The 22,549-nt window shown below is 37.3% G+C and overlaps 1 protein-coding gene across 1 annotated transcript; it reads right to left on the reverse strand.

Moving 5' to 3' along the window:
- Positions 1-4,389: 4,389 nt before the first annotated feature.
- Positions 4,390-19,293, reverse strand: LOC119782789 (trace amine-associated receptor 13c-like). Its single transcript, XM_038283939.1, has 4 exons — positions 19,178-19,293; positions 16,899-16,964; positions 5,819-6,181; positions 4,390-5,709 (listed from the first exon to the last, which is right to left on the reverse strand). The coding sequence occupies exons 3-4, from the start codon at positions 6,099-6,101 to the stop codon at positions 4,832-4,834; spliced, it is 1,161 nt and encodes a 386-aa protein (XP_038139867.1). The 5' UTR covers positions 6,102-6,181; positions 16,899-16,964; positions 19,178-19,293; the 3' UTR covers positions 4,390-4,831.
- Between the last annotated feature and the right edge of the window lie 3,256 nt (positions 19,294-22,549).

Genomic DNA, 22,549 nt, shown 5'->3' on the forward strand with positions numbered 1-22,549 from the left:
AAGAAATGTCAGTAGGGAATTGTTGTCAGACTGTTTTGTTTCTTTGTTATAGGTTTTATTATAATTTTTCTGTTGAGTGACTTAACGCAGAACATTTCTAAATCATCTTTAGAATATAAACAAGGGTGACAATACTTGTTGTTTATCATTCCAATGTAAGAATTTTAATCAGAAAATATGGTACAGGTTTTCAGTTCTTTTTGGCAAAATGCAGAAGAAGTATATTTAAACATAAGAGAGCGTCATGATTTTTGGGAGACAGAGTTTTCTTGAGATAAGCATGTAAAAAGCACGGCTCTCTTGTCTTGTCTTAAGCTTCTCTTGTAAAATAAAGCTAAATAGGGAATTGAACAAATTTCAGCATTTCTCAGAATAAAAGTGGAAGTAAGTATTAAATACATTGTTTTTCTTACAGTGTATTTTCTGGTTAATTGAAATTAGAGAAAAAAGTAATAGTTGCGAAAAGGCTTAAGTTTTTAGACAATCATCTTTCCTCCTGTTTCCTGGACGGGGCCGCCTTCTCTGCTTCTGTCTCCTTGAACCCCAGTCGGCCTCAATAGCTGGCCGCTCACTCTGAGCCTGGTTCTGCTGGAGGTCTCTTCCTGTTAAAAGGGAGTTTTTCCTCTCCACTGTCGCTACAAGCATGCGTCGTTTGACGGATTGCATACGTGTCAATGAGTCGATGCAATCAACTGGTTTTCCTGAGATAGAAAACTTTGAATCAATTTGACTGTATGATCTGGTAAACTGTAAAGTGCCTTGAGATGACATGTGTTGTGAATTGGCGCTATATAATTAAAACTGAAACCCTACTGTTGTAGTCTAAACTGATGCCCTTTAAAAGGTTTCTCATTATAAAGGTAATGCAAAAGAAGTATTGCATGATGGGTAGAAGCAATGTGCTCTCTTAAAACCTTAAAATCCTTATTTATGCAAAACCTACTTATGACATTAAATGCCTAATGCAAAACATGATAAAAAATGATCATATATGAACATTTTACACCACGGTGACATATTTCTGAATTTTGTCCTTTTGAGCACAAATGAGGCTAAAATTTAGAGGTGCAAAGAACTGAATCTCATAAATAGCCCATCCACAGACAAGTTCTCCTTATGGGATTTCTGACAGAGAAGAAATAATAATAGATCTCTATTGACCTCACATCAGCATTTAACCCATCCCCTTGTAGAGCAGTGGGCTGCCATTGCGGCGCCTGGGGAGCAGTGTATCCGGAGTGTCAGTCTGTGGGGTGGGACTTGAACTCAGAACCTCTGGATTCCAATCGCAATGCCCCAAACACTATGCCTCACCCCACATTTTTTGTTGTATGTTGAAATACTTGTTAGAAAAAGTATCTACTAAGTGAAGAAGTTGACAGGTTCAGTACTTATGTCCCCATGGGGTGAAAAAGGTTTCATTACACAAAAACAATAATTCATATAGGTCACCTGTTATGTTTGTTTTCTGTTTAAATTTACTTCAACATGCAATATATTTTAGTACTAGACATGAACAAACAATGCTTTATTGTGGTTTTATATGATATTTTATTCTTCAATATTCTCTAAAGTCATTGATACCTTTTATCATACAGTCAATCTGAACAGCACAGCACCACACATGATTCATAGACATCGCTTAGTGCTACAGATACAGTATACCCCGTAGAGACAGACTGCACAGTACAAAGGTCTGATCTGACCATAATCTCTCACTATAGAATACATCTGTGGCTGCTAACCCATTCATTTAGTCATAAATATACTGATCATTTAAATTATGCTGATGAAAAAAATAATGAATAATAAAAAAGAAACTTAACTAAAACCTGTTAAGCATGATATCAAAGCGCAATACAAACAGCAGAAATAGGTAAGTGTGCTTGTGACATAAATTTTGCAGATTATTTAAAATGTAGAGTAAAATCAGAGGCTTAAAATCTATAAATGTTGCACAGTAGGATTAAATTTAAAACTGTAAACAAAAATGGTAAAGTAGAGGCGGCAGCATGATTTCCACACACAGGAAGAAAAAATAAATGAGGTCAGTTTCTGATGAAGTGCTTGTAGTTTCAATCTTTAAATGAATCTGAAAAATACTAAGAGCATGTACATTTTTGTGGCAGTAGAGCAGCTCCTTGAACTGATTTCTATTTATTCACCGGATTGCTAATAGCCCGAAAATATTCCCCACTCTCATGGAGAGGCGCCATAAAAATGCCTTTGTGTGTAGCATTTGGCTGCAAAAATAAGCAGTTTGCCAGCTGTGGGAAGATGCTTCACAGGTAATTCTATTGTCAGTGGATGTACCAACCAAGAAAATCTACATATGCACCAATGTATCCTATAGTAGCTATAGTATGTAGCCTAACATTATTCTGGCTATCTCTGACCGACTCGACGACATTGATTGAGTTAGCTATCGACATTGTGTCTAATGTTAGAAAATAGAAAGCAGAGTAAATAGAAAGTAATTCACTGTGTTATGGTTTTTGTAGTGTATGGTATATTTCTCATTTGAATATATATATATATATATATATATATATATATATACATATATATATATATATATATATATATATATATATATATATATATATATATATATATATATATATATATATATATATATATATATATATATATATATATATATATATATATATATATATATATATATATATATATATATATATAACTTGATTTTTGCTGTGCATTTTAGAAAAACATCTCAATATTTTTTGCAGATAGTATATGGAATGAAGCATTGTTTGACTGTAAATTGACATTTTAAAATAGCAAAGAAATAAGATAGACATTAGTTGGACAAATCTATTAAGTAATGTATTTTTTTTAATCCACTTATGAAGCTCAGTGTCTTTTTGTCTCTTCACCATTTGTTGCAACTATTTCATGCCCACATTTTTGGTTTTAATCCAGCCATTCCCACTTAATGATTAATGATTGCAAGGTGGGGCAAACCCACCCAATCAGTCTCTCACAGAAATGAGCAACCGCACACAAATGAAAACACTTTTTCTCACTAAAGCTGATAAAGACCATGTGTTGACTCCCATTAACTTTAACACTGATGTCATTTGAGGTTGATCTTTAACAAATCCTACCTCAAAGTTATATTAAATTCCCCCTGTAGAAACCATATGGTGTATCTATCTCTATATTAATAGCTGTGTGATTCCTAAAAACAAGTTTTCTTTTCTTTATTTAGGGAGCCAATTGGCACTTGGGCTCACTAAAAGTCTGCACTACTCATAATACATCCGTTTAGTCAGAGTCCAAATTTTCATCTTTGAAAGAAGAACAGTAAGGGGCGCTTTGGGCAAATACTGTAGATCTAAATTTAGATGCTAAGCGTTATCATTCAGGTGCCTACACAATTCTCATTTGTTGCCTTGATTGTCAAGAACCAAACTTTGTTTAGTGGACACTAAGTGTTGCTTTGCCCAATCAGACCAGAAAGCTCTGCCAAATGTAGCCTCCTTTCCCCCAGCAAACTCAACAAGAGCAGGCCTGGAGTTATAATGTGTAGAACTAAATCAATCAATGTGGCTTGTAAGGTTAACCTGAGTCAATACAAAATACATGAAGCTCAGAAAATACATGAAAGTCTGTCACACAGGAAAAAGTTATTTTTTTAGTTTTCAAGATAATCATCTGAATGTACAGTTTTTGACTGCTGGGTTGTTCTATCATGAATTTACTGCGATATAAAGCATTCCATCGTATCTCTAGCTGTATATGTAAAAGCTTGTTTTCCTGCCCAACAGCTGCCCTTAAACCCTATTCTGCAGTCCTTTAGAGGATGTTTTTTTCTTCAACTTCCCTGGATTTAACACCATCTATGCTTCTGTCCCTGCTGCCCGAATAGAAATACATCCCCACAGCATGGTAATGCCAGTTCTGAGTATGATGGTGATTATGACGTATTCAAGGGGATATGATGGCATCTTGGCGACAAAACAAAACTTAAAGTTTTGCAACTGTTTTGTCACAATAGAGCACTAACATGTTTCTTGTTTGGTCTGAGGAAAACTCTAAACTGCATTTTCAGAGATTCTTTTTTTTTTTTTTTTACAATGGCTTCCCTCTTCCATAAAGGGCATATTTGTGAAATACACAATGATTTGCACTAATTAGTTGTGCAATTGAATATCTAAATGAACAAACATCCTTGCTGTTTTTGTCTTTTTCAGGACCCTGAAAGCCTGACTGGTTTTACTCCAGTCTGGTATGTTTCTTGGTTTTAAATGTGCTGTTCATCTCCTGCAATTAAATTTAGATTTGATCTAAAATGGCATTACCTCTCCACTTATTTAGTTTTTTATCCCAAAAAAACTTCCATCTTAAATGTGTTTATGACATGAATATGGTTGAAAAACTTCCAGGTGTATTGATACCTTTTAAAGGAATGTCAACAAATTACTTAAACTGCTTATAAAATTTGCATCCAGTGGCTATTTAGTGGGCTGCAGTTTTTGCCACTTTTACACTGAAAATCCCTTTGGAATGGATGAGATCCCAGTCAGAGCAACAAGTACATCTGTTCCAAGGTTTTGGATTATTTTTTTTAATTTTCATAGTCCTCTTTGTTCAAAGGGCATTGGCTTAATTAATCCAGTTTAACACATATTCAAAACTTCCTCTCTTTCTGCAAAGCTTTGACATTGTGCAAATACAAGCAGAGAATTGATTCTCATGTGCATAAAAATAATGCAATTATTATTAAATATGAACAAAAACTAACATTTTGGACATCAGTTACAATAACATGAGCATGTTAAACCTGAATGAGTCCTTTTGGCCCTCAGGTCTTCTCACCACGAGGGGGAGACTGCTCTCTTTGAAAAAGCAGGGTCACACCTTTCCTGAAGCGGTGGTCCCTCACGCTGTAGATGATGACATTACAGCAGCTGTTTCCTGTCAGGATCCAGAAGGCAACAAAAGAAAAGTTGCACCACTCATATCCGACCACGTTTCCAAGCACAAACACAGCAATAGGAGAAAAAGATGCTGTAAAGGCAAATGTCAGTATGCCGATTGTCTTTGCAGCCTTAATGTCTGAAAATGATGGTCTGTGGGAGCATCCTCCCCCTCCTCGCCCTCCATCACTCAGACTCCCTACTGAGAGCAGTTTGCGTTTCCGGGTGTACTGGCGAATGCTTGTGAAGGACACAATATTGACTGCTAATGTGCCACCCAAAAGTGTGAAGTCAAATGCTGGGAACAACAGCAATATGTTGGCATCAGGCGGGAGCCGGCCTTCAAATAACAGTGGGGTGTAGTTACACATGCGACTGCACTCATTGTACTCCAACGTAAAGTTGCTGCTGAAGATAAGAGGTGCGAGAGCCAACAGGAAGCTGGCTGCCCAAGACAGCAGGATGAGGAGCAGCGTTCGTCTTCTGGTCACCAGAGAGTCCTTGTGCAGCGGCCACAGAATGGCCACGCTGCGCTCCAAGGTCATCAGGAAGATGGTGCTGATGGAGACGAAGGTGCATCCTGCAAACACGGGACCTATTAGCATGCAGGGCTGCCAAGGGCTCCCCAGATCATTGAAGGACGAAGATGTACCACCCTGGTACCAGATTGGAGGAGCGTTGGTCACCATCAGGGAGATTTCAGTGTAGACAGAGAAAGGAACCACAAGAACACCCACCATCATGTCCGCTACGGCCAGAGATACTGTGGAAAAGATTTAAAAAGGAAAAAGGGTTTCAGAATGAAGAGACCATTTGAGAGTCAAGTTTCAGTTAAATCTTTAAAAAAGAGAAAATCTTCATAATAAAGTTACCTTTTAAGTATCCTTGTGGTGTTCTTGACTGCCTGGTTTGCACAAACACTGTTAGAGTGACTACGTTTCCAATCACAACTGCGAATGCCAGGGTGACCATGAATGCCACAGCTAGGATGCGGTTGAGAACTCCACAGCAGCAGAGGGTGCAGAGTGGTGGGAGTGACTGGGCCGAGCCATGTCCCAACTGTGAAGCCGCAGTCAGGTTCAACAGATAGTCAGAGGTCAAAAGTAGAGCTGATGCGCTCCCGGGAATGCTGGTGTTTGGAAGAGGTGCAGTCATGGCCCAAAAGGGTAATGATCCCTGGGATGCTTTGGCGGAAGAGATGCTCAGGAAACCATGATCAGACGTGATAGGCCTTCCTAGTAAAAATAGCAACAAAAAAAAAGAAAACAAAGAATGTTTTTAGTTACAGATATTGAGTATTTTTTTTAAATCATTTATTAAACAGGAGCAGCTCTGAGCTGCCCAATTTTATTCTCACTTGTTCCATTTTGTTGGGTGTCTTTTCAGATCTTGATCATTTAAAAAAATATTTATGTGATATTAATCAGACCTACTTCTTTGTAAAACAAATTCTAGTTAAATCAATCTTCCAGAAAATTCTAATGTTGTATAATTAGAAACTATTAACATTAACTGAAGTCAGAATCTATGTTCAAATTTAGCTTTCCATCATTTCCGTCTAAACTTTTTCCAACTCCATGCCTCATCTTTTGCAATGTCTTACCACAAACATGATATTTATTCATTAAAGAACACAAAGCACATTCACCATCACTCAAAAAAGCTTTGTGAGAGAAATCTAAAACTATTCAGGCACATTTTTCAGTTGAAGCAAATGTTTGATAAATGTTTATCTGTTTTATAAAGTACCGGTATTGGTGTTGGAAACTTAAAAAAGCTTCACAAAGACAGCAGCAGCAAAGGAGACTGGATCAAATCAATGATTGTTTTTGATCAGACGGCTACATTGATCTCATTTAAATCATATCTATTAAAAACAGTTTAATTATACTTTTTGCCATTTGTCATTGTTTTTAACCAATTTTTGGATAAATATTATTTTCTGCTTTAACTGTAATACTAGCATGTTTACATAAATGCAGAGATATATTTACTTTTTTGTTACAGACCAGTTTCAAACTGAAATGTGCTGTCAAACTGTTTCCTATCTGGTTATGCAGTGCAGTTTATATAGAAAAAGAATTACATTAGTCTAAATGAGAGGAAATTAAATAAATTAGGAGAAATTTAATTTACTTTAAAGTCTTAAAATAACTTTCTAAGCTCCACTGTTCCAATACATGCATACTCTGAAGGCGTGTTTGTGTTTACTGAGGTTTTTTTGGTAGGACTGCATGCGTGAAATTTCAATGCTATAATAGTGCCCCCTTCAGGTCAAATTCTTTATTTAAACAATCTCTCAATCTGAAAACTGCAAATTGTAGCTCCTAACTCCTGTTCTTTCAGCGTTCGCCGGATCACCAGTAAGAACACTATACTGGGTAGGACAGGAACTCCAAGCTGCTGTTCTAAATCCAGGCAGCCTTCAGTCTTACAGAAGTCATTGTGTGAAACGCACATGGATGATGCTTGTGAAAATATTGCTTACAAAAGCAACTAGAAAAACAAAAGTTACACAAATGTGGCAACCAGCTTAAGATCTCCGTTATATACTGAGTTGCTTTTGTTAATCACTTTGAGGTGGGTTGCGTCCAGATGCAAAGGATTGTGGGAATCCATATAGATCCAAAGCAACTGATGGGAACATTGAAAGGCCTGTATGCTGAATGAACATTAATGGTGATAGCTTATGCACATTTTCTTTGACTGGAGTGTTTTTAATGATTTTCCCGATTCACATATTGCCTCAGTCAGCTGGTTCTGACCACACTCACTTCACTAGCTCAGTTAAAAGTTAGACTCACAGCGAGCCAGGTTCACGAAATCCAAATGACAACAAAATAAGCCCGACTTGGCCAACTAAGTCTGGTTTATGGACCAAGCCAGTTTTATAAAACACCAATCTGGTTTTTTGAGGTAGAATAACTCACTTATTTCTCTACAAACAGACTAAGACCACAAAGAGACAGAGTTTCTTGTTATTTAGCTTTATTAAAAGTATAGAGGATGAGCTTTTAGTTCCGGGTGGATCATTTAAATAAGTGGTTATCTTATTGTCAATCATTCTGTTGATATGTTTACGTAAGGCCATCCTACGTGATCATCCTGTTTGTTATGTTGTTCTGCGCGTGCTAATTTCATGACAGTTTTCAGATAGTAATTGAAGCTCACCTTTCTCACCACGGTTGTTTGAAAATGGCAGAGGGTGTATGAGAAGAAGAGAAAGCCCTCAAAAGAGGCAGATATATCCTGGAATGCTTTGCGAGGAAAGCTTTATTCGCAACGCATTATGATATTTGCTGTCACAATGTTACTACCCATAACTAATAACAAAGATGGCGCAGGCACCGCACAGTGGAGACAGAGTTACGTGACCAACGGAGCAAAAAGCAGTGATCATCTGTCCGAACGCTCAGTTAACTGAGTTCACCATATAGTCCACTATATAGTCCCCGCTCTATATAGTAATTGAGCGATTTACACTTAGACTTAGACAGATTTTATTTTTTCAATTTGTACACACAAGTGTAAACAAAAATAAATTTCATTAAGTACAGCTCTCTAGACTATATATTTTTTTTAAATGCAGCCTTGATAAGTTAAGCAGCAGTGATAAAAACATTGTGATGAAAAACAGTTATGTAAACATATGAATGTATAGTTACAGTTCTAACATTCAGTTTTTTGTTGTTTTTTTTATAAACCCATTTTACACAGCAGTTCAACAGTGGGGAAGAAACTGTTCTGGAATCTGCTGGACCTGCATCAGAAGCTTCAAAGCCTCTTCCCAGAGGACAGCAGGAAGAACAGTCCATGGTGGGGGTGTGAGGGGCCATTTATGATATTTCGGGCTCGAGACACGCAGCGCTGGGATGAAATGTCTTTAATGGAGGAGCCCTGATGATCCTCTCTGCTGTTCTCTCCACTCTTCTCACCTTCTTCCAGTCTGAGGCGCTGCAGCCTCAGCACCACAAAGTGGCAAAGCTGGTCAGAATGTTCTCTATGGTGCTTCTGTAGAAGGTGGGGAGGATGGGTGGGGACAGGTGGGCTCTTATCATCCTCCCCAGGAAGTACATGCGCTTTTGTGCCCTTTTGACCAGTGAGGTGGTGTTTACAGTCCAGGTGAGGGTATCTGTGATGTGCACCACCAGGAATTTAGTGCTGTTGACCACCTCTACAGCTGAGCTGTTGATGACCAGTGTAGCGCGGTTAGGCCGGTTCTTCCTGAAGACCTAGATGATCTCCTTCATCTTCTCCACGTTCAGGATCAGGCTGTTATCTTTGCACCAGTCCAACAGCTGGTCCACTTCCTCTCATTTAGGGGTTAGGGTTGTGCATGTGCCTTTTTTTTTTTTTTAAAGTGGAGAGGGCTAGACTTTTAAAAAAATCATGAAAATCCTCCACAATACCTTTAATTGTTATATCATTGTGATTCTTTATTTGATGAGAGGGTTCTGAAGTAAAATAATCTTTTTCAAATCCTTACACCATAATATTTCTTTAGTACCAAATGTCTTTTGCAAATGACAACTAAATACACAAGTGCACATAAAAAAACACACATAGTAAAGGACTGGGCTTATTCTCACCAAGAGAAGAACTGAACCAATGTTCATAGATTGGCTTTGGCTGCAAGAAGAACTAGACCACACTCAAATATCTACAGCATTAGAGTTCAGTCAATCGAGTGTAAATGCACTTGATTGTGCTTATGATGAAATATGTTTTATATTCTATCAAAACCCAGAAAGCAGCTTATATAATTTTTTAACATACAACAAAGCCATGGAGCAAATTAAGAATTGCAAAAGAAGAGGAAGTGATTTAGTAATAACATAACATTAAAATTATTTCATAGTTACAGGAAATGTTAGTAAAAATGTGTCTGTATCAATTAGTTTGACTCTAATGCATTTTTTTTCCTAATAAATGATCTCAATATGTATAAGCTAGTTCTCACAATACATCCTGTGTCAATGTTTGACAGATTGCTGTCTAGTGACATAAAATATGAAATTTACCTTTTCCATAGCTCAGATGCTAAGAGAGAAAATGGCACCAATATGATAATAAAAATAGATTTTTTTTTTTACATTTCATTCCCATTAAATAGCCATTAAATATCAGATTATTTTTTTGCATTTCTTTTGTTTTCTTAAATTGTAGTTTTCTAGTCCTGCAAAAAACCCTTCAGATTTTTGAGATGCAAGACTGAATAATGCTGGTTATCGGATTTGCAACATGTATCAAAGGATTTATGCAATTACCAGATCAAAGGTCAAATAACAGACAAATCAGTACATCTATCTTTAAAATAGTTTCACTGCAGTTGTGTTATCATTCTCAGAAGGCAGAGCTCAGATGAATGAGGTGTTGATATGAAGCCAAGAAAATTCCCCAAGTAAATTAGCAGTAAAAGCCAATAACTATGTATTTCTCTGCATGTTATGTATTCAAACACAGAACACACATCTTAATAAATAGGTCATGCAGATGTCTTCCTCTGATGTTAAATTTTAATGCTGGTTTGATGTTTATTTGTCAGTTACTCAGCTAGTGTTTGACAAGATGAGCAGCTGCATTTTATTATTCAGAATGCAACTCAAGGAAACAGTCTCATATTAAGATAAAAAATAAAAAAACATTTCACTACTGCATCAACATAAATAGCATACGGTTGAATTTTTTCCTTGTCAGACTCTTGCATTTAAAGAACATGGTCCTCCTATTCTGAGACATTTTGTTATTATGAGAAAACCCTAAGTTTCTCTTAAACAAATCTGGCCATTTGATTATCTTACTTTACTTCTCTTTAAGTATTTTATTTTTCCTAATACATTTAATCATCAGACAAATTATATTATAAAAGACCCAGAAGTCATGGAGTTACTTGTAAAAAAAAAAAAAAAGGCAGCAGCATCCACCCCTCTAGCCTCTTAACATCCACCTCATTTTGGGGAATTCTTGCCTATATTGCATACCCAAATGGAAAAGCAAATAAATTAGGAACTGTAAGCCCAAATTACATGTGTGAATCATTATTTGAAGGATAACGCCTTCTAGTTCCTGAATATAAATATGCAAATTGGGTGAGTAAAACACAGCCCATGCTGCATCAGTTCAAACATGACTCAAAGTTGTTTGTTTTATTCTCGAAAATGATAGGTCTTTTTTCAACAACAGTAATAAAGAAATGCTTGCTTTTTGTGGCTGCTTTGTCTGTTTACATTTTGACATGCTGCTATATCTGTGTTAATTGTGCTTTGGTGCTCGCTGTGTCCATAAAATGAACTACGTGGTTGAATTGTGGAGAATCTAAGCATTCCAACTAAGTCTAACATACACTATATTGCCAAAAGTATTTGCTCACCCATCCAAATTATTGGAATCAGGTGTTCCAATCACTTCCATGGCCACAGGTGTATAAATTCAAGCACCTAGGCATGCAGACTGTTTTTACAAACATTTGTGAAAGAATGGGTCGCTCTCAGGAGCTCAGTGAATTCCAGCGTGGAACTGTGATAGGATGCCACCTGTGCAACAAATCCAGTCGTGAAATTTCCTCGCTCCTAAATATTCCACAGTCAACTGTCAGCTGTATTATAAGAAAATGGAAGTGTTTGGGAACGACAGCAACTCAGCCACGAAGTGGTAGGCCACGTAAACTGACGGAGCGGGGTCAGCGGATGCTGACGCGCATAGTGCGAAGAGGTCGCCAACTTTCTGCAGAGTCAATCACTACAGACCTCCAAACTTCATGTGGCCTTCAGATTAGCTCAAGAACAGTGCGCAGAGAGCTTCATGGAATGGGTTTCCATGGTCGAGCAGCTGCATCCAAGCCATACATCACCAAGTGCAATGCAAAGCGTCGGATGCGGTGGTGTAAAGCACGCCGCCACTGGACTCTAGAGCAGTGGAGACGCGTTCTCTGGAGTGACGAATCGCGCTTCTCCATCTGGCAATCTGATGGACGGGTCTGGGTTTGGCGGTTGCCAGGAGAACGGTACTTGTCTGACTGCATTGTGCCAAGTGTAAAGTTTGGTGGAGGGGGGATTATGGTGTGGGGTTGTTTTTCAGGAGCTGGGCTTGGCCCCTTAGTTCCAGTGAAAGGAACTCTGAATGCTTCAGCATACCAAGACATTTTGGACAATTCCATGCTCCCAACTTTGTGGGAACAGTTTGGAGCTGGCCCCTTCCTCTTCCAACATGACTGTGCACCAGTGCACAAAGCAAGGTCCATAAAGACATGGATGACAGAGTCTGGTGTGGATGAACTTGACTGGCCTGCACAGAGTCCTGACCTCAACCCGATAGAACACCTTTGGGATGAATTAGAGCGGAGACTGAGAGCCAGGCCTTCTCGTCCAACATCAGTGTGCGACCTCACAAATGCGCTTCTGGAAGAATGGTCAAAAATTCCCATAAACACACTCCTAAACCTTGTGGACAGCCTTCCCAGAAGAGTTGAAGCTGTTCTAGCTGCAAAGGGTGGACCGACGTCATATTGAACCCTATGGATTAGGAACGGGATGTCACTTAAGCTCATATGTGAGTCAAGGCAGGTGAGCAAATACTTTTGGCAATATAGTGTATCTATATTGTTACACAGTGTAATTTTCATGCATTATGTGTTGTTAGTTGTAAATGCTTTAAAATGGTGGGGTTTGAGAGGCTAGATTAAATATTACTTCAGAGAATCAAAGATATATCTGACCAGAAATGTGTCATATCTGTTTTGCTGCCTACCTATAACTTTTAGTTTAGTTAGTTTTCGTGTTTAAAGGAAGCTCAGACTGCCGTAAAGAGTTGCTCTGGGTCACATGACTGATTTAGTGACAGATTGGACCCTTTCAAGTTACACAGCTGAGTTTTTCAGATGAGCAGGCTGCACAAAGCATTGATGCATAGATGCTGTATATTGACACGAAAAAATTATCTGAGATATCTGAAATGAAGCCTAAAGCGTGTAAAACTAATGCAGTTTTTTAAAATAGTTCAATTAGGGGAACCATTGCACAGATTATCTTATCCCAAAAGCCTTCCAGTCCTCCTCTGAGACTCAAGGAGACACCTCATACATTTGTCTGGATGTTATTTGTGAACATCAGCACTGTATTTCACACTCTCATCCTTTACAAACCGGTACCCAAACTACTCCTCAGAGATTAGAGTTCAATGCTTTTCCCACTATTCTAACATGACGACAATTCCATCTTCCCTTCATTATAAACAGTAAAGTAAAATATGCAAATTATACTACAGTTGTGGGTCTGATTTTAGAAGATGAGATGTCCTGATTGTATCGTCGCATTCAGAAGGGATGCACTTGTAGGCATTGTTATCACCCTCCAAAAGAGGATCACATACCTCCTCCAGATTTCTGGGAATATGGTGAAAGATTTGGATAACCCGAAGTTTCCGGGACATGTGAATAATAGTGTGACAAACCAGTTGGTCAGGAGAGCCCAGTAGTTTTCCAAAGGAAACTGAGGCAACCTACAACCAAAACCTTCCTCAAAGTCTACAAAAGCATATAGTCCAGCAGCCAGCTGCACAGCGACAGATTGCTGCAGCTTCCATCAATGGATTTTTTTCTGTTTTATATTTTTAAGACTTGCCAAAATGAGTATTAATTTAATAAAGTAATTTATTTTATATAATTAGACTAAGTGCCTGATTCAATTCATGTTCGTGACTATGAGTTTGTTTAAATAGTCCTATTAAATCTAAGGAATCATAACATTTAAGATTATTTCCAGTTTAATTCACATTTTCTAGAGTTTTGGGCCTTTTTAGACATTTAACTGAAATGTTTGACATGCTTTTAAATGATGTTGTGTTGCCATAACATGAATTGCATTCACACTTTGGTTACATTTTCATTGTATTTAACTATTCATTAATCTGTGTTTCAATTAGCCAAGTGTTATTTTTTTTTTCTAAAGGAGTAATGCATTTTTTAAGGGAATACTATGACTTTGGTGGCTTAAAGTTTCTTGTACTTAAAGATGCAATCAGTGCATACACCATCAAATAGGTTTAACATCTATCATGACAGGCATTCTTTAGTACTATCAGGCATTGGGGTTTAAAGGAAAACATTTTATTTTTAATAAGTATTTAAGTTAATATCAGTGTTGAAGATCAAGCAGTTAAGTGGAAACAGGTGCCTTCTTAGTTTTCTAGTTGCTTTTTCACACTTGTTTTTATATTTTCAGGTTGCAAAATCCCAAAATGGTCAGGAAATAACACATCACACCTAAGCAGCTTTGTAGCGGCCTAGGGTGGGATTATATAGGACCTGTGTGAAATCACTTACTGATTGCCTGATTGACTGGTCTAATTTTCTATAGCCCCTAGGTTGTTGGATTGATTTACTTCTCATCACTGGGGCATTCAGAGAAGACAGCATGAAATTCTACAGCTTTCTAAAGACTCCTTCGCTTGGTCTCCTGAAGGAGAAATCCATATGCTGAGGTTTTGGTAAATATGCATCTCATGTAAAGAACGCACACAGCTGAGACTAATTAAAGAGAAGAAATACTCATATCTAATTCATCTTACATTTGCCTATTTCAGAATTGCCCCCAGTTAGAAATGTGCAAGGTTTTTTCTATTTTCTATTATTGTTATAATGCCAATTCTGAAAGATCATTTAAACCTTAACACTATATGCATTCTGAGGACTTTTATGGGTTATTTTGTTTTGAAGGCACAGATAAGTTTTGTTATATTTTCCTTTTTTGTCATAGCAAGGAATTAATAAAGAAGTTGATAAAGTTAGGATTCTGTGAAAGTGCTAAAATACTTTTTCATTTACAGCTCACAAAATAAATAAATTGATTTCTTAGTGTTTTTTTACTTGTTATGTCAGAGCAAAAAAGATCAAGCGTTATTTAGTACTTAATAAACCGAGTTTCCAAGTCATACCACTGAGCAAACGCTGTCAAGCAGTCACAATGAAAAAAAAAAACCCCATCAAGGCCAGGTCTTACAAGAGTTGGTTTTAAATACCCACACAGTGGAAAAAGAACCTCCTGAACTCATGAAAAGCTTGTAGTGGGTGGGAGGGGGAGGCCTTGCAGTTTGACGTCAAATCAGTTTTTGACTGATTCACATTTTTTTTGAAGGGGTTATATTATTTATGAATCATTTTACATAAATAAAAAATGTATAAATGCACGTTTTATACATTATATAATGTATAAAATGTACATCTGGTGCTAATTTCCTCTATTTTGGGGATTCTTGCAGCTTTTTCTTTACTTCTCTTCAAGTATTTTGTTTACCCTGATACATTTAAAGCTACAGTGTGTAATAATTACAGGGATATAAAGTCAGAAATTTAATATATTATACATAACTATGTTATTTATCATCACCTATGAGCTCAGCCTTTTAACCATAATATTTGCGTTGCCTTAGAATTCGTTATTTATAATTACATAGGAGCGGGTCTCGCAGCCATGGAGGCTGACATCTTTGCGCTACGGCAAGCGCAGAGGCAACAAACTAGCGATTGCGAGATCTCCCATGACGCTCAAAAATAACTACGGCAAGTTGAGAGAGATGAACTGAGACGGTACTGAACAGTAGATGGCAGTATTATGCCTGAGAAGCGTTTAGTCTGCCTGAAACCAAAGAAGAAGAAGAAGAAGCAGGTATACTGCGCCTCAGTAACAAGAAAGGTGAACAAGGCGGCAGGCGTGAGTGACTTTGCAAACTGTTTGGCACTGTGTGGCCAAACATCAGACGAATGGAGGATCATGCCTACTCTGTATCACAACGAAAAGCGGCGGACACCGAACCCCCGTCATCTAAGAAGCGGAAACACGACGAGAATAAACGCAAGCGTGACAAGAAACGGCAAAAAACACGGATCAACATTGGCACGGCATTTACACGATGGAAGTCACTGATGGAGGAAAAAGGTTTTCAAAGTGACGCTCAAGTTGCCAGTTTTCTCTTGGACAGGTAATTAATCCTATACACACAATTGTCTAATATCACTGCAGTTTTTGGAGTACAGGATGCTCAGACCTGTCTAAAACAATAACATGCTGCGTGATGATGCTGTTACTCTCCAGTATACTTATTCAGCAACGTCCCTGACGTTTCATAGGTAATGATTCAGTAATTTTCTGTAAAATAATTTTCTGGATATATACCTCGGTTACTTCTCTCCGGCTCCTTTGGAGATCTTCAAGCCTTTCCTCCTCTGCTCTCACCCCGCTGGCACCCCTCACTCGCCTGGCCCTAGCTGCACGGCCTCCCTGCCCTCGCCCTCGTCCTCTCCCTCTTCCTCGCGTTGTAACCCCCGTGCCACCAAAATGACTTAGACTCTGTAAACGGGGAATATATATTCTTCCAGCGAACACAATCTCGCTGTTAAACTAATGACTACAATTACTTCGTCTGTTTATATCACCATGCAAAGCAGCTCACCAAAACGTCACAACGATGTAGAAAAAATAACGGGTATATTTATTATCTTAAGTCTACATGAAATCTATACCCTACTCAGACTAATGAAATACTATCTGTAAAATTTTCTATGTAAACAAACCTCATCACTTGAGAAGGTAGGTGATGTGGACGTCGTGGAAGAAATTTTGTCCCGTAACGCTCGCCGTACTGTTGGGGGGGAGAAGCGGTGGGGGGGAGATGTTCATGTTGCTGCGGTCTGCAGTCTGACCGCTAGATGTCGCTGAAAATTACACACTGTAGCTTTAAGGTTGCTTGAGTGGAGGAGAAAAAAAGATAATTACTTGTAAGAGGACAGACGATGAGCCTTATTTTTTTTAGAATTTTCAGCATCTTTAGGTTTTTTTCTTTACTTTCCATTGAGTATTTTGTTTACCCTAACCCATTTAAGGCTGTTTGAGTGGAGGAAAGAAAAAAAAGATAATTACTTATAAGAGGACGGACGATGAGCCTTATTTTGAGAATTACCTTGAGTGAAGATGACAAGCGGAAGTCATCCCTGCAGCCGGACCTCAGGCGTGGCAACACCAGGAGCTAACAGCAGGAGAAGAAACACACAGGTATAAACACACAACACAAGCCATGCAGTCTTTACAACCACTGGACAGACAGTGATTTAACTGCGATCGGCCGACAAGAAAAATGCAACATTTATTACAGCTTATGGGGATTCAAAACAGTGAAGAAATTCCTAACATGAAATTTGTAGAAAAAATAGGTTTGAATGTGTTCAGCTGTGCAACATTCCTGATATACATACTTTTTTCCTGCAACTTCCTGCAATTTCCTGCAATAAGTAATTACGCTATTACTAATTCATCTGAAAACGTTCTTTTCTGATGTCATGAATTAGTTTTCAATGTTGTACTTGTAGAGTGTTACAATATTTGCTTCCTTGAACTAGAAAGGACTGGATCTTAAAATAGAATTTGTTGTTTTTTGAAGAACTTTCTGGTTGAATATATGTTGTTTTTTTTTCATGCATGCAGTGAATTAGATTTGACAGAGCTGTATCCCTGACTGATGGGTTCGGCCATCTGTAGGAGGACCGATGGGGACAGGTCAGGACTCTTCGGCCAGGTCGCCGACAAACACACAGAGGTCACGTGCAGTAATAATTGTGCTGGATGGAGGCTGCTCTGAACCGCCTGAGGCTTCTTCTGCTGCGGCACACAGGCACCATCTAGATTTTCTTGGCCTGTCATCCTGTCTGTGCTGATTCCCTTTGTGTTTGTTTGACAAGTGCACGCATACGTAGAGTAGCTTTCATGTTGTGCTATCTGTCACCATTTATGGACAACGTATTAAACATAATTAATGTTCTCCCTCTTTATATAGACTATATTGCCTCTATGATCCACAGAGTTGATTTCTTTCTTCATATTAGTGCTCAAATAATGCTTCTTCTGAAAGCCTGAGGGTTAGAAATGTATACAGAAACATATACAAGGAATCTGTAGACGTAGAGTAGCTACGTCTACGCATGAAAGCTACGTAGAGTAGCTTTCATGTTGTGCTATCTGTCACCATTTATGGACAACGTATTAAACATAATTAATGTTCTCCCTCTTTATATAGACTATATTGCCTCTATGATCCACAGAGTTGATTTCTTTCTTCATATTAGTGCTCAAATAATGCTTCTTCTGAAAGCCTGAGAGTTAGAAATGTATACAGAAACATATACAAGGAATCTGTCTGAAAATACTAATAGGGACAAGACTATAGTTCATATTTATGTTGAATTTTATTTTCATTACCTACTTTATTACTCAGAATTTTTGTATTCACTCGTTTCCACATAAATAAACAAATGAGGCAAAAATGTAACTGTTATAGATTTCACCTGATGCAGGGAAAGTCTTTTGATGTTTTTTTATACACACCTGATATATTATTCCACATCTCAACAATTTGATATTAATATCAATACATGTATAACAAAATTATTCACAACTGACAAAACTAAAACTACAAATAAAGTTGGATCAGAATTGTTTTTTAATCAAATAATTTTTAAGAGTGTATTTTTTTTTGACAGATTAAGTGTGTTTCTATTTAGAATGTTCGCATTCACAGGTTTATAAATAAATAAAACTGAAATTGTAAAATAAATACTGGAATGTATCATAATCCAGAAAAATACAGTACTATTTGTTCTAATGCAATGAAAACTGCTATTATTTCATCCACCAAGCATCTCCTAATGATTACTAAGTATTTATAAAACTGATTTAGGTCATAAATATTCAAACATTAACTTGCAGCTACAAACGAACCCCCCTGAAATTAGTTGACATGTTTTCACAAAGGATATACATGCACTAATTTCTTCCTATCAATGATTCCCAGTTTATTAAACAATATTGCACTTCATCACGGTGTCAAGAGCTGCTACATGACTCAATGATTCTGCATTATACAAACTCCACCCAGCAGTTTCACAGGTGAAACAGGATTACTTTTGAAGAGAGTTGTTTCCTAAGTCAAAATAAATCAGCAAAAATGTAAATGAAAAAAAATTGGCTTTTTAATACCCAGCCTTTCAGCCTTAAGCTAATACTACCAATGGTTACACTCTTAATACTTAGTATTCAAACAGTAGACTATGATGTATGCAGTTGTTGAAAACAAATCCTATTTTGATCTGCTTTCATAAAAACATATTAGAAGCATTTAAACCTTTTGGTAAAAAGAAATCACATGATGATTTAAAATTACTAATATATCCAACTGGACAATCTTACCAGCATTTTCACAGACTTCAGTTGTTGATCATTTATGCAGAAAAAGGTGTAACAGAGGAAAAACAATCCAGGTTTAAATGTTGACTTTTTGGAAGTTAAATCCAGTTAAAAGCGTTCCGGTTGCAGGCAGAATTGAAGCTTCTTTCTCCAGAGGAGCACAGATCCTCCCAGACACTCCAGCTCTCTGCTTCTGTAATTCAGCATCTGCCATCTCCCTCCTCCACCTCTCTCTCCAGCCACAGCTTCCTTCTCTCCTCCTCACTCACCTCCTCAACAAACACCAACACACATTCAACTTAAGCTACAAGCATTTTTCTCTCCGTTCTCTTTCCAGGAATCACTTTCTGATGTGCACCTCTCCATTTTCATCTCCACTCAAAAATGTGCCATGTTTGGTGTCTTTGAGGCTTAAATCCTACTTTTACTTTAAGCACACCATTTCTTATAAATACCTGACTCTTAACCTTGGCTGTTTGTTCTTAGGCTTGTTTAGGAAAATACTTGTCTCTTTTCTGCAAACTTTTTTTATTTGTCCAAAGCATATAAATGAAAAACAGAAACAGTAAATTCACCAACTAACGAGAGTTGACGGGTGTAAAAATGCATCCACCCTGTCTCTGGGGCATTTGTCCAGCTCATTTGTCCTTTGCCAGTGTCCGTCCTTTGTGTCGTTACCTCCAGGCAGCAGAGGTAACCATATATCTATGCGCTTCTGTCTATAAAAGCAACTGGAACACTGGAAAAAACATCCAGGAAACTCTTTCTAAAAATAACAGTACAACAGCAGTGTGTTGAGGCAAAGGAAGGGATGTTTGAAAGCTTAGGAAATTATGTGGCCAGAGCAAAGCAACATGGGCATTACCCATCCAGAGCAATATTATGTAACCTCTATCCGCAAAGGTTTTGTAAACCTGCCAGACAAATAACCATAGGACATGCAGAACAAGGGTCATACTGTATATATGATTCTGTTTTTTTAAGAAGATATGAGCTGGCCTCTTATTTTAAACATAAAGAAGATCAGAAGCGTATATGTTTTTCTATTATGGCTGCAGGCACATCTTGGTAGCCTTCTGCAAAAACAGCCCAGCACAAGTTCTTGTTAAAAGTCATAGTAGGATAAATTTAATACAAAACAGGGAACATTTAGCTGAATGAATTATGGCTGAAGCTCTGGTGGCAGCTGTGGTTTATAATACTTGTGAGTCTTTTCAAAATAGTTATAATAAAAACCCCAAACTAGCATAAAAAATATAGAAATGTATGACTGTCTTTAGTGCATGGATCTAGGACACATGTTGATGTGCAGCCTGTTCAGTCTGTTCTTTTAGTTAAGAAAGTCATATTTAGAAGATTTCTTGTCAAAATTGTTGATATTCCTGCCTGGGAAAAATATTCTGCACTTTTGCAAATTTTATATATTTAAGAAAAAAATCTTCATTCAATCTGTCTGAGCTTGAGCCATGAAATTTGAGCAAACTTTTCTGTCTCTAAATGTGGGCATGCAATATATAATATATAATAAATGCATGCAATATTTTCTTACTTTCTCCCTCTGTTGAAATCCTGAAAACATGAAAGTCCACAAGAATTTGTGTGTTGGTTTCATTTGTCTTCCATTCCAGCCATTTCTGGTTTTAGTTTTGCAAAGGTAAGGTCGTGCCATTGGTTGCTTATTATTGTGGATTTTAACATTGTGTTTCTTTGTATTTAGGTTTTTCAGTCATTATTATTGTAATTATTTCCTGGGTTTTTTTCATCTACATATTTTGGTTTGTTCTCTTATGTTGGTTTCAGGCTTTTAAGTCTTGGTTCAACTCCCTTTGTGTTGATTACTGTCTCTCCTATTTCCTCGCCCTCATTTGTTTTTAATTTTCTGCCTTTTCTTCAGTACTTAAGCTCCTTTTTTTAAATTTCTCGTTAACAGATTCTTCTATCAAACTGTTTGTTCTCTATGTCCTGCTTTTCCTGTGATCACCGTGTAGGTTCTCTTGTTATTTATTATTAAAAGCTCTGTTTTTGCCATATTCAGTCTCTGCATTTGAGTCCTTCACTAACCTGCAAACAAGACAAAGCTCCGTTGACATTTTCCTTCCTCTATCATTTATTATGTGAAAGCGAAGACAGGCATTGTTTTTTATCTTCTTAACACTTAACCACTTACTTTGCTTGAGATAAAGCAAAGCATCATTTAGATAAGAGATGAGTCTACTTTTGAAATTCTCATTCATAGCTAACCAAATGGTAGGAAACTTTACAAAAAACAAAAATCTATGTCGATGTGGTCGGAAAAAATCTATTTCCTATCAAATCCCTTTATAATATTTTCCTATGAGAAGTGACTTATTTTTTTTTATTAAAGTAACCTTTGCAGTTGTTTCCAGGCTTCTTAAGTAGTTAGGGAAAACCTATGTGATTCAGAATAGGCAGGAGGATTTTTTTTTCTGTCAACAGGCAGCTACAGTATGTGTGGAAATGCAAGAAATGTATGACTACAACATACTCCTAACGTCCTTCTCAGGCTAAACCACTTTAACCATTTTTGTCCATAAACATAAGAGTTTCAGAGACATGAGGGAATTTACAAATGAAGAGCTCCTGCTAAAAAAAAAATGGCTGGGAGTGTTTCTGCCTCAGGTCAACCATGACTGCAATGATTATCTAGAACGAAATGACTTAATTTGAGATGAGTGTCTGATTTCAAAGATTCTCATTACCAGTCAAGAGCTAAGGCTAAAAACTGGGAAAAATAAATAAATAAAACATCCTCTATTTAAAAGAGCATGTAATAAATCTTCTCCCTCAGTTAAAACTCCTATTTGCATTTAGTCCCTCTCTTTACATGTGAGTTAAATTGAGTTTTACAGTACTGAAGAAAAACTTCTGACCTCTGTACATAATGTGACTGCTTAACTCATCGCTGGTGATGGTCTGCTGATAGGCATACTATTAGCTCTGCACTCTAGAAAAAAAAAATATATATATGTATATATATATATGTATATATATATATTTTACAGCTGCATTTCAGTCTTTATTCATTACATTTGCATATTATGGCATTCCATTTCAACTGGATTATTCTCCACTACTCTTGAAATCATAAAATCCTTCCATATCCCTTTGTAAATCAATATGCTGAGCAGGACGGCTGGACTTTCAACTTTGCAGCACCGGTCTATCAGACGGCTGCCATGCTTAAATAGTGCCACAGAAATCAAAACAGATTCTGCTGCTGTTTCTTCAGGAACGGTCTAATGAGTTAATATTTGCTTTGTGTTTCATAAATACAGCGAAAATGCACAGTGACCGGCAACCTGTCACTCTGACATCATTAGAGTTTGTTACTGGTTTTCATTTTCAGTAAGCCTG

This window comes from Cyprinodon tularosa, unplaced genomic scaffold (genome assembly GCF_016077235.1).
Source record: "Cyprinodon tularosa strain WSP-4 unplaced genomic scaffold, ASM1607723v1 ctg197, whole genome shotgun sequence".
Classification (NCBI taxonomy): domain Eukaryota; kingdom Metazoa; phylum Chordata; class Actinopteri; order Cyprinodontiformes; family Cyprinodontidae; genus Cyprinodon; species Cyprinodon tularosa.

What these genes read in the sequence shown, in the direction of transcription:
- LOC119782789 (XM_038283939.1), bottom strand. Translation starts at nt 6,101, where the DNA reads ATGACTGCACCTCTTCCAAACACCAGCATTCCCGGGAGCGCATCAGCT. An exon ending in ACCACAAGGATACTTAAAAG is followed by an intron (nt 5,710 to 5,818) that starts GTAACTTTATTA and finishes TCTTTTCCACAG; the next exon opens with TATCTCTGGCCGTAGCGGAC.